Source organism: Apus apus, chromosome 7 (assembly GCF_020740795.1).
Source record: "Apus apus isolate bApuApu2 chromosome 7, bApuApu2.pri.cur, whole genome shotgun sequence".
Lineage (NCBI taxonomy): Eukaryota > Metazoa > Chordata > Aves > Apodiformes > Apodidae > Apus > Apus apus.
Genome location: NC_067288.1, coordinates 4,535,302 through 4,545,746, shown reverse-complemented (window position 1 = coordinate 4,545,746; position 10,445 = coordinate 4,535,302). Strand labels below are relative to the sequence as shown.

Genomic DNA, 10,445 nt, shown 5'->3' with positions numbered 1-10,445 from the left:
ATTTTTCCTTCCGTGGCTAGAAAAAAAAAACAAACCCAAACCCAGCAGCAGGAGTGCAGACCTCTCTGCAGTTAGCAATGGATACTTGCAGGCACATCCCTGCCTGCCTCAGGGCTGTGCACCAGCCCACCCCTGCTACCCCACAGCCAGAACATGCATTCAGTGTCCTGGACGAGCCACCCACCCTGGTTACACCAGCCCCAGGAGGAGCTCAGCACGACGTGAGGGCACCCACATGCTCCCCAGCCCCATCCCTGGCTCCCATGTCCACCAGCAGCCCCATGACCCTGGCGCACATCCCATCTCCCTGGCTGAGCGTCACCATTCAGCCCTTCTATGCCACCCACAAGCCAAGGGCACCATGGTTTGTTATTATATATAATTTTATATATATATATATATTCTTTTTTTTTTTTTTTTTTGCAGTTTGAAATAATTTAAGAGAAACCTGCCAGCCTGCAGGCACAGGTTCCCAGTGCTGGTAAGGACAACCCCATATCTCCTGGGGTTGTAGAGGTGGGGTGTCCCCACGCTGGCCACCCCAGTGCCCAGCAGGATAGACCTCCCCTCCACGCCCCCCACCCCACACACACACACACTTGAGGCAGCACCTGGAGACACTAGGCACTGGGAGGGTCCTTGGTCCTGCTCTGCTTCCTGAGGGGCTGGGAGACCCACCTGCCCCCCGGTGCAGCCAAGGATTGCAGCGGAGCAGGGCAGGTCCTGCTCCTGTGAGGCAGCTTGGTCCACTCGGCAGCATCCCGGGAATGTCAGTGGGACATTGTCCTCCTCCCACCAGGCTTCCTGGGAGCTGTGCCAGGGTTACCGGGGTGCTGGACGGTGCCTGAGCACGCGGAGGGACAGGGTGTCTGCCTGGAGCAGCAGCTCACGGATGCGGTCCAGCCCCAGCCCCGAGACAGCCGCCCCGTTGACCTGCAGGATCTCGTCCCCCACGCCCAGGAGCCCCGCGTACAGCTTGGCCGTGCCAGCATCCACCATCTCCTGCACATAGACACCTGCAGAGAGGGACAGGGGCAGGTAAGACCCACCCAGCACCCCCGTGGCCAGGCCTGTGCCTCCTGGGGTGCCCAGGGGCTGCGGGCTGGGCCCATGAGCAGCAACAAATTCACTGTAACTGATCTTTGGGATGGGCTGCGTGTCCCAAGGCAAGGGTTGATGGACACACGGGACTGTGTGTGGCCAAAGCCTCCCTCCCCACCACCCACCATCACTCTTTTGGGGCTCAGCAGTGATGGAGCAGCCCTCTCCACCCCATCCCCAAGTTCACTCCTGGGGAAGGACAAAAGCCACCACGGAGAGGCTGTGCTGTTCATCCCCCTGTGACGCTTTGGGATGACCCCACCGTACCTGTGTCAGGCCGGCCATGCCCGGAGGTGACACAAAACCCAAAGGCACCATGGGGAGGTCGCTGCAGCTCCAGCTGGCTGGTGCCATCAGGGAAGACCTCCACCACACGCCCCACTGTGTGCAGCTGGCCAGGCACCCCGATGTCCTCCACACTGAGTGACCGCCGAGGCCCCGAGCTCCCCTTCCTGCAGGTAAAGGGGTGAGCAGAGACCCTGAGAAGCTGCTGGGGCACCAGGTAACAGGGTTCCCAACCGCACCAAGCTGCCATATATGGCTGAGCATGCTGAAACAGCATTCCTGGGCACAGAGGGGACATGGTGGGCCCCATCCTACCTGTCAGCAGGGGTCTGGGGCAGGAGGTAGGCACTGGCACGGGGTGCCTTGCCCAGGAGAGGGTGCAGGCTCTGGATGGAGGCAGCTTTTTGGGGCTGGCAGAAGGGTGACACCTGGGGAAAAGCACCCAATTGAGACCGTGAACACTGCATGGCACCACAGCCCTTCCCCCCCTGCCAATGTACCCAGGGAGCAGGGACCATCCCACACCCCCTGACCCCTCTCCAAACCACCGCCGAGAAGGGGTACACCAGTGTCCCCAGCTCTGAGCCAGGACACCCACCCAAGGGCTTCTTAGGGAGGCACCTTGCTGCTCAGCTGTCTGCAACACACAAGCCACAACCCAGAACCAAAATATCCCATCTTTCCTCCTCAAATCCTCTCTTGGACACCCCCGTCACTCCCTCCTTCCCGCTCCCCATTTGGCTCTGGGCTTTTCAAACCCAGCAGGTTTGGGATGGCACAGACCCCCCCACCCCCTTGAAATGCTGCAGCCAGAAAGCAATGCTCAGGACTCCTCCTGCAGAACCCCCCACAGATACCTCCCCATGAGGTGGGGGGGGGTACATTTTGACTCACCAGCTGCAGGGACTGCAGGGAGGGTGACTTCTTCATGGTGGGGCCACCCGGGGAGGGGCTGCCAGGGGCTGGGAGCTGCTCCATGCTGTAGCAGCGGAAGCGGCCCAGGCGCTGCTTGGTGCTCTGGCTCAGGCTGCACAGGAGCTTCTTCAGCCCCGTCACCGAAGCGCTGCTGCCCTTGCGGCTCGCTGGCCGCCCTGGCTCCCTGGGTTCTGAGGGAGGATGGTCATCCACCACGTGCCTGGGCCGGGGGGGGGGAACACAGGACCGACCTCAGAGCTGGGGGGTGCATCCTGCACCCACCCGTGCAGCCCGGAGGGCTGCAGCACAGCGGAGTCGGGGTGCACGGCAAGATCCGGGTGCAGCCACCTCCCTGCAGCAATAATCCAGCACGCACGAGGGATGGCTTTGCAAGCCAGAGAGATCTGAAGGGCTCCCTCCCCATTTTCCCCATTATGTCAAGGGTGCTTCCCTTGAGATTATTTGAGTTTTAACACTTTTCAGACCTCCCCTGCTCTCTGCCCGAAGGGAACTGCATCCTGCCAAGGGGCTTGAAAGTCCCAGTGCCACATCCCAACCCTCCTGCCAGGCTGAGACATGTTGCATCTGGGCACAGGTCCAGTGGGTTAATGTTTAGTGAGCCCCAAGGTGGCCTCAGGCTGCCCAATTTAACATTTCATTTTCTCCAAAAGGAAAGACCTGGCACTGAGCTAAACCCCTCCAAGGTCACCCAGTGTTATATTTGCTGCAACACACCTGGTAGAGTCAGATGCAAGGTGAAATGTAACACTCTTAAACCCACTTGAACGCACAGGCAAAACTGTCACCCCCATATAATAGTTTCTGAGATGTTTTTGGTGCAAAAGGGAGTCTCACCAGGAAGCCTCAAGGGGCTCAAGTCTGGCAGCATCCTGGCAGCACTGAGGAGGGATGCTCAGGGATGCAGCACCAGCAGCTCCTCTCTCTCACTCACCCCTGTGCCATGCTCCCAGCCAAATGCTGTGGCTGCTGTGCTCCAGGTGTCCCAGCAGCCTCCCCAGGGGGACGAGCAGCCTCCTGGAGTGTGGGGACAATGGGCTGCGATGGTGCCCCTGAAACAGCAGTAAGACAGTCACATTCCCCACCTCCTTGGGTCACCCCCCAAGCACCCCCACCTGCAGGTCTCTTACCTTTGCCTGTCCCCAGGGTGTCTTCCTGCCCACGGGTGTTATTGCAGTTGTTGGTGGACAAGGCACGGAGGGGGCTCCCTGGGAGCCACCTGGGGCTGCAGGGACCCCGCTGCTCCCCTGGCCCTGCCTCGCCCCCAGGCTGGGGCAGTACAGAGCTCCCATCCTTGGGCTCCAGGCCCCGGGATCCTTGGCTCAAAGCCCGGCGGCTGCCACCAAAGAGGGTTTTCCTGCAAGGCACCTGGGAACAGGCCTTCTTGGTGGGGGGGGGAGTGGGGAGGTGGGTGCCCCGCATGGGAGTGCTGGCTCCTGGCTGCTCCAGGGGATGAGCGGTGTTTGCCACAACCTCCCTGCCCCCTGGCTGCTGAGGGGGGTGGTCCCTGTCCTCCTGGCTACCAGCTCTCCCCGGTGGCAAGGGGCAAACAGCCCCCGTCCTGCTTGGGGCACCACACGAGCCCCCACCCCCTGCACGGGGGCCACCAGTTGCCACGCACGTCTCCTTGCCAGCCCTGGCCTCCAGCGGTGGGGCAGCACGGGAGGCCCTGTGCCCGCGAGCCCGGGGGTCCCGGTGCTCCCGGGGGTGGGTGCTGCGGGGTCCCGCCTCCTCGCTGTCCGTCCGGCAGCCGTCCGAGGTGTCGGTGCTCTCCAGGGCCGAGTCCACCTCGTCGATGTAGGTTACATCCCCGATGTACGTCTCCTTGATCTTCTCGGTGTGGATGCGCTGCCGGGAGGGGAGGATCCACAACGGGGACCCCCGGGGCCCCAGAGCCCTGGGTTTGAGCTCCGGCCGGGCTGCGCTCAACCCCCCGGTATCCCCTGGGATGCTTCCCGGTGGTGCCACGGGGCTGCTTTCGGCCACATCGGTGCCTGCGGGTGTGTCCGTGCCCCGGCTGACAGCGGCTCCGAGGAAGGAGCCGCAGGCGCTGCACTTGCCCCCGGCCACCGGGTTGCCACTCCGGCCCTTTGGCTGGCCAGCCCCCACCCCCGGCCGCCCCCCGACGGCCGGCTCGGGCCAGGGGAGCGCCGAGCCCAGCGCCCGCCGGTGCCGCAGCTGCAGCCGCTCCAGGTACCGCACCTCGGCGTCCCGGGCCGACTCGTCCTCGAAGCGGACGCGGGACGGGGAAGGTCCGCGGGGCCTCCGGGGCCGCCCGCAGCTCGATTCCCCGCTCGACGAGTCGCTCAGGCTCCCGCCGTCCCGCGGGGAGATGCTCGGCCTCCCGCTGGGCTCCCTGGCGTGGGGACAGACGGAGGGGCTGAGGGACCTGCCAGAGCTGCCTGAGGCGGCAAGGGGAAAGCCCAGCAGGAGGGAAGCCCACCCGCTGCTCCGGGTGGCCCCGCACCCCTCCAGCCCCTTGCCCTGCGGCCACCGCCTTCCCCCCCTCCCCGAGGTGTGTGGTTAATCAGCCCGGGAACAAGGAATTGCACCTGACCCGGCACGCAGGGCTTCGGTACAGCCTTCCAGTACCAGGTCTCCTCTGGGAAAGCACTTCACACCAGCTGGGAAACAACCCTCCCAAGCTGGGCACCAGCACACCCTCAATTATAGAATCACAGACTGGTTTGGGTCGGAAGGGACCTTAAAGATCATCCAGTTCCAACCCCCCTGCATGAACAGGGACACCTCCCACTAGACCAGGTTCCTCCAAGCCCCATTCAGCCTGTCCTTGAACACTTCCAGGGATGGGGCAGCCACAGCTTCTCTGTGCAACCTCTTCCAGTGTCTCACCACCCTCACAGGAAAGAATTTTTTTCCTAGTATCTAATCCAAACCTCCCCTCTTTCAGCTTAAAACTGTTCCCCCGTTGTCCTGTCATTCCATGCCCTTGTAAAAAGTCCATCCCCAGCTTTCCTGTAGCCCCTGCAGGTCTTGGAAGGTGCTCTGAGGTCTCCCTGCAGCCTTCTCCTCTCCCACCACAACCCCAACTCTCCCAGCCTGTCTCCACAGCAGAGCTGCTCCAGCCCCCTGATCGTCTACGTGGCTTCCTCTGGACTTGCCCCAACAGCTCCATGTCCTCCTTGTGCTGGGAACCCCAGAACCAGACACAGCACTGCAGCTGTGCCTCCCCCCCCCCCCCCATTATTGTAAAAAGCAACTAAACAACTCCAAATATTACACAGCAAAGGCCCCACGCCTGCCTGGGCAGGGGGATGCTCCTGCCAGCAGAGGGTTCCTCACGCGAGGGTACAATTCAGGCAGCAGGTCGGACCCTGGCTCTGCACACACTCCACGCACACTTTGCCCTCGCCTGCTCTGCACACACAAATACTGCCCTGCTTTAACCCCGAGAGAGACCCCCGGGGGTGTCGGGGGGGGTGGGGTGGCACTGACCTGGGTGGTGGGAGGGCGGTGGGCAGGAGGAGGATGTCGTGGCTGGCGCGCAGGGGGTTGGTCCGAGCCTTCATGCGGGCGCGTTGCAGCAGCTGCTTGGCCTGCTCGTGGCGTGGGCTCAGCTGGAGCTCCTGCCCGGGGACCAAGGCCCTGCAGCCCCGCAGCAGCAGCAGCAGCAGCAGCAAAGGGGGATTAGGAAAAAATAACAGGGATTAGACGCGGTTTTAACAGTGACGATGTAGCTGCTCTGCCCAGAGAAAGTGGGGCTCGGCCTCCAGGCACGGGCGGGCTGGCTGCTGTGCCAGGGGACTGCCAGCGGGCAGCCCCTCAGCCCCTGGTGCAAGGCAGGAATGGGGGGGGTGATGCTTTAGGGGGGGCTTAGCACCTGCACGGCTCAGCTTTGCACCACGGCCACCTCGGAAGTGGAGGGGCAACTTAGGCAGATATTGCCTCTGCTCCCCAGAGGTTTACAACCCGCAGTGATGTAAAAGCAGGTGGGTTTGGGGTGACAACCACACCCCCCCAAAACCCGGCTGCCTGCCCTTCCTTGCAGGGGGTCTTCCCACACTGCCAGCCGCAGGGTGAGGGATCCATCAGCGCCGGGAGGGCACAGCCCTGCTCCAGAGCTGCCTTCCCAGTTGGCCATGGCCCTAATCCCTCTGATTAAAATAATCAGCTCAGGCAGTCACTTCGGGGAGCCTGGCCTTAACCTCTTCGCAGCAGGAGGGTGGCTGCGTGGCTGCCCCCAGGAAAGCCCCCTGTGCAAGGCCTTGAGGGGGGTGTCCAGGCTTCCTCCCCATCCCCAAGTTTCGGCTGCCCCCCTTGTAGGGAGCACAGGGTACCTTGCTCCCAGCCTTGCACCCAACTCTCACCCACCCACCCCAGCAGCAGGGGTGCAGCAGAACCAGTAACTACAATACAGAGGGGTCCTCCCCACCCACTGCTTCCCCTATGCCACCCCGAGCCCCCAGCCTGCGTGCTGCCCCCACCCCGCCCGCACATCCCGCCCCCATATTTTTAGTCCATACCTCTCAGATTTATCATTAGGCCAACAAGATTACACACGCCTGCTCCCTCGATCCTCTTAAGCACCTGGAGCAAATTTCTGTCCTGCCCTCTTCCCCAGTTCCCTTCCTACCCAGGCTCCAGGCAGGGACCCCCTGTGCCCAAGCAGCCCGTGGACACCCAGCTGGACCTGACCCTCCTCACATCAGTGCATCTCTGGAGCATCTCTGTGCTCCCCCAGCCTTGCGAAGCTTCAGCACTGCCCTGGGGGTGCGTTTAAAATGCAAAAGTGGGGAGAGGGATAGAGGGAAATGTTCCCTGCACCGCCCCCACCCCCCCCCACATACATGCTGGACCAGACCTACCTACAGCTCTCAGCGTCCTGCAGTGAGACCCCCGAGTCCCAGTCCCCATCACTTGCTGGCACCTCTGAAAAGGAGGAGGACAGGGGAAGCATCAGCTTGGCCAGATTGCAGTCCCTCACTAGCACCCCCGGGCAGCCCCATGGCTCAGCACATCCTAACAAAAACCCTTTTGGGGGCTTTCTGCACGGCGTCCCAGCTGCTCAGCTCCAGAGGAGCGGGATGTGGGATGACATCACCCGGCGTGGGGTGCTCCCCCAGGGATGGGGGCTGCGGGGTCACCAGGGCAGATGCTTTCAGAGGAGAAATTAATTTCCTTTCCTGGTGGCAGCTTGCAAAGGGAAGATGGTGCCTGCAGACCCTGAGTGCCCCAGATGGTGGGTTTCTTGCTCTTGCTGTTAGCAGTGATATTCCTCAGCAGGACACAGGAGGGGACCCGCAGCACCCCACTTTGTTCATGGGCACCTTGAACAGCTACCAGTGAAAGGGATGCAGCCCCCACTGTGGATGGGGCAACCCCCCCAAGGGGACGGGGCAGCCTTGGGGGTGCAAATCAGCTGTGCTCACAGCGTAAGAGGCTGGAGGACGGCACCAAGAACCCACCCCTGCTTCCCAAAGCTTTTCATCCTGGCTCTCAGGGGAAAAATCACCCCCCCCGCCCAAAATACACACCAGGCACGGCGAGGCCCAGCACCTCCTGCAGCAGCTGCCGGTTCCTCTCCACCCGCTCAGCCAGCGAGAGCCTCTCCCAGCCCTCTGCCACGCTGGGAGATCCAGAGGGACCACCCTGGTCCCACGCCTCATCTTCCATAGGGGATCTTTCACAGGAGAAGGCAGAACCTCGGGACCTGTTGCCCTCATTGTTTCGGGAGAGCTCGGCACCTCCCAGCATATCTGCCCTGGGTGCTGGCACCCGCCAGAGCCCCGGGGTGCTGGCGCGGGGGGCCGGGGGGCCACCAGCTGCAGTGTCCCCACTATCCAGCAGCCCATCCGTCAGGTACGTCCGGAGCTGAGCCCGCGGCTCCACCGTTGCCACATCCGACCCCGTCTTCCCTCGCCGCGGACGGGGCTTCTTGGGCGAATGGCGCTCAGGGGCAGCCGTGGGGGTCCCCGGCTGGCTGGCCCCCCGCTTCTCCTTCAGCGCCTTCACCTTGCTCTCCAGGATGGCGTGGGGGCTCCGGGTGGCCTCGGGGTGCTCCGGTGGAGCGGGGCCTTGGCCAGGGTGCACGGGGGGCAGCGGGGCCTGCCACATCTCAGCTGGAGAGCCCCCCTCCATGTGCCCTGTGGGGAGAAAAGTCTGGGGTGAGCCCCCTCCTGGAGCCCTCACCCTCCTCAGCACCTCCTGCAAACCCACCCTCCTGCCCCAAGCTCTGGGGGCAGCAGACCTGGTGATGCCCGTGCCCGGTGAGGGGGTGGGCAAAGGCACACGAGGCCGCTGTGGTGCACAGCCCGGTGGGGAAGGGGACGGGGACATGGCACAGCACGAGGCCACCCACCCAAAGCACTGACACTGTGTTCAGCATCGCGCCGGAGCCGGGGAAACAGGAGGCAGCTCCCCAGAGCAGGAGGTCAGGGGCTGAGCAGGGGCTGAGCAGGAGCAGAGCACCCGTCCTGTTCTGGGTGCCCTGGGGCACCCAGCAAGACATCCCCAAGGGAACCAGCACTTTGCGAGGCAAATGAGAGGCCCGAACCCCCCAGAGCAGACATCCCGCAGAGGTGCAACCACCCAGATGTGCCAGCAGACAGACACCAGCCCCTCATCCCCCCCCAGGGTCACACGTGTCACCAGCCCCGTGGTCCCAGCGGCACCGGCTGCCACTGCCCCCCCTGCACCCCGCCAGGAGCATCCCGGTCCCGCTGGTACCCCCGGAGCAGCCTCCCCCGCGGCTGCGGTGCGGGAGCATCCCGGGGACACCCACCCCAGAGACCCCTTGGTCCTGCCTCCCCCTTATCCCGCCCCCCGGGGCACCAGAGCCCCTCGCTGTCCCGGGGCAGGAGGGGAGGTGAGGGCTGTCCTTACCCCCGGAGCAGCATCGGGAGAGGGTTGGGAAGAGGGAGAAGGAAGCGGAAGAAGGGAAGGAAGCAGAGGAAGGGGGAAAAAAAAAGAAATTAAAAAAAAAAAAAAAAAGGACAAACCAGCAAATCCCGGCCCCTTCAGCCGAGCCTGAGCTCGGTTGCTTGGCTGGGCCGTGGGGCTGTGGCCAGCCCTGCCTCCCGCCCAGGCCTCCTCCTCCTCCTCCTCCTCTTCCACCCCAGGCCGGGGCGAGGGGCCAAATCCTGCCCCAGCCCTGCAGCCCCCCCGGCTGCCCCCGCCGCGGCTGGGAAATGATCCCGCAGGGCAGCGCCATTGGTGGCCACGCAGAGCGCGGGGGGACAGGGGGGACCCCGCAGGAAGGGGGGGACCCGACGACCCACGGCTGGGTGGAGGGAAGCCCGGCTGCTTCGGCCGGCTCTCCGGAATGTCCTTTGTCTGGGTTTGGGAGGTGAGTGGGCACCTCCCCGGGGTGGTGCTGAGGAGTCTGACCCACACTGGGGCCCCAAAAGGATGGAGAGGGCGGTCCTGCCGGCGTGGGGGTGATTTCTCTAACAGCCCCTAGCCCGGCAGCAAAGCCCCGCTGGCTTTAGAGACCCTCCTGTGAGCATGACACATCTGTTAAGTTTTCCTGCCTCTTGCAGAGACCAAATCCTGCCTGGAGCCCACACTGAGCCACAACCCAGCACCTCTGCAGGCAGGAGGGTGGTGGGAAACGAGCCTGGAGCATCCGTGTACCGTCATCACCCCTAAACCCAGCACGCAACACGCACCCTGGGGAGCCACCAGTTCCCCCCCAACGCCACCCTCCTCCCCTAAAACCCCACAAAACTCACCACACAGGGTGAGCGTGTCCCAGGTGGACATGGCTTACCTGGAGGTGCTGGGGCCACTGTCCCTGGGGGGCAGGAGGGTTGCCACGGGGACCAGGGGCATCCCAGCCCCGCTCCGGCTGCCGCTTTAAGCTGCAGCTTTTGATATTCGTGATTGGTTTCATAATCCCGATCAAAAGGAAATCACCAGGATTATGAAATTGTTTTAATCCCCCTCCCAGCTCCCGCCACACTAGCCCCTGCCAGCACGGGCAGCAAGAAATCACTTTTATCTTCTTAAACTGTACTCCCAGAACCCCAGTGGCCCTGAAATCCTCCCCCTGGCTGCTCCCAGGCAGGAGGGGACCACTGGCAGGTTGGGGTACTGAAGCCCAGGGCAGAGAGAGCCTCACTCTGCACCCCAGCAGCAGGGTCCGACCTCCTTGCCATTCCAAGACC

General features: G+C 63.3%; 1 protein-coding gene across 1 annotated transcript; it reads right to left on the bottom strand.

The window, feature by feature from the left end:
- Window positions 1–594: 594 nt before the first annotated feature.
- On the bottom strand, window positions 595–9,183 carry KIAA1614 (KIAA1614 ortholog). The gene is made up of 10 exons (XM_051624944.1): window positions 9,163–9,183; window positions 7,815–8,423; window positions 7,146–7,209; window positions 5,776–5,925; window positions 3,450–4,675; window positions 3,254–3,371; window positions 2,281–2,521; window positions 1,702–1,814; window positions 1,369–1,553; window positions 595–1,016 (listed from the first exon to the last, which is right to left on the bottom strand). The coding sequence occupies exons 2-10, from the start codon at window positions 8,416–8,418 to the stop codon at window positions 823–825; spliced, it is 2,895 nt and encodes a 964-aa protein (XP_051480904.1). The 5' UTR covers window positions 8,419–8,423; window positions 9,163–9,183; the 3' UTR covers window positions 595–822.
- Window positions 9,184–10,445: the final 1,262 nt, after the last annotated feature.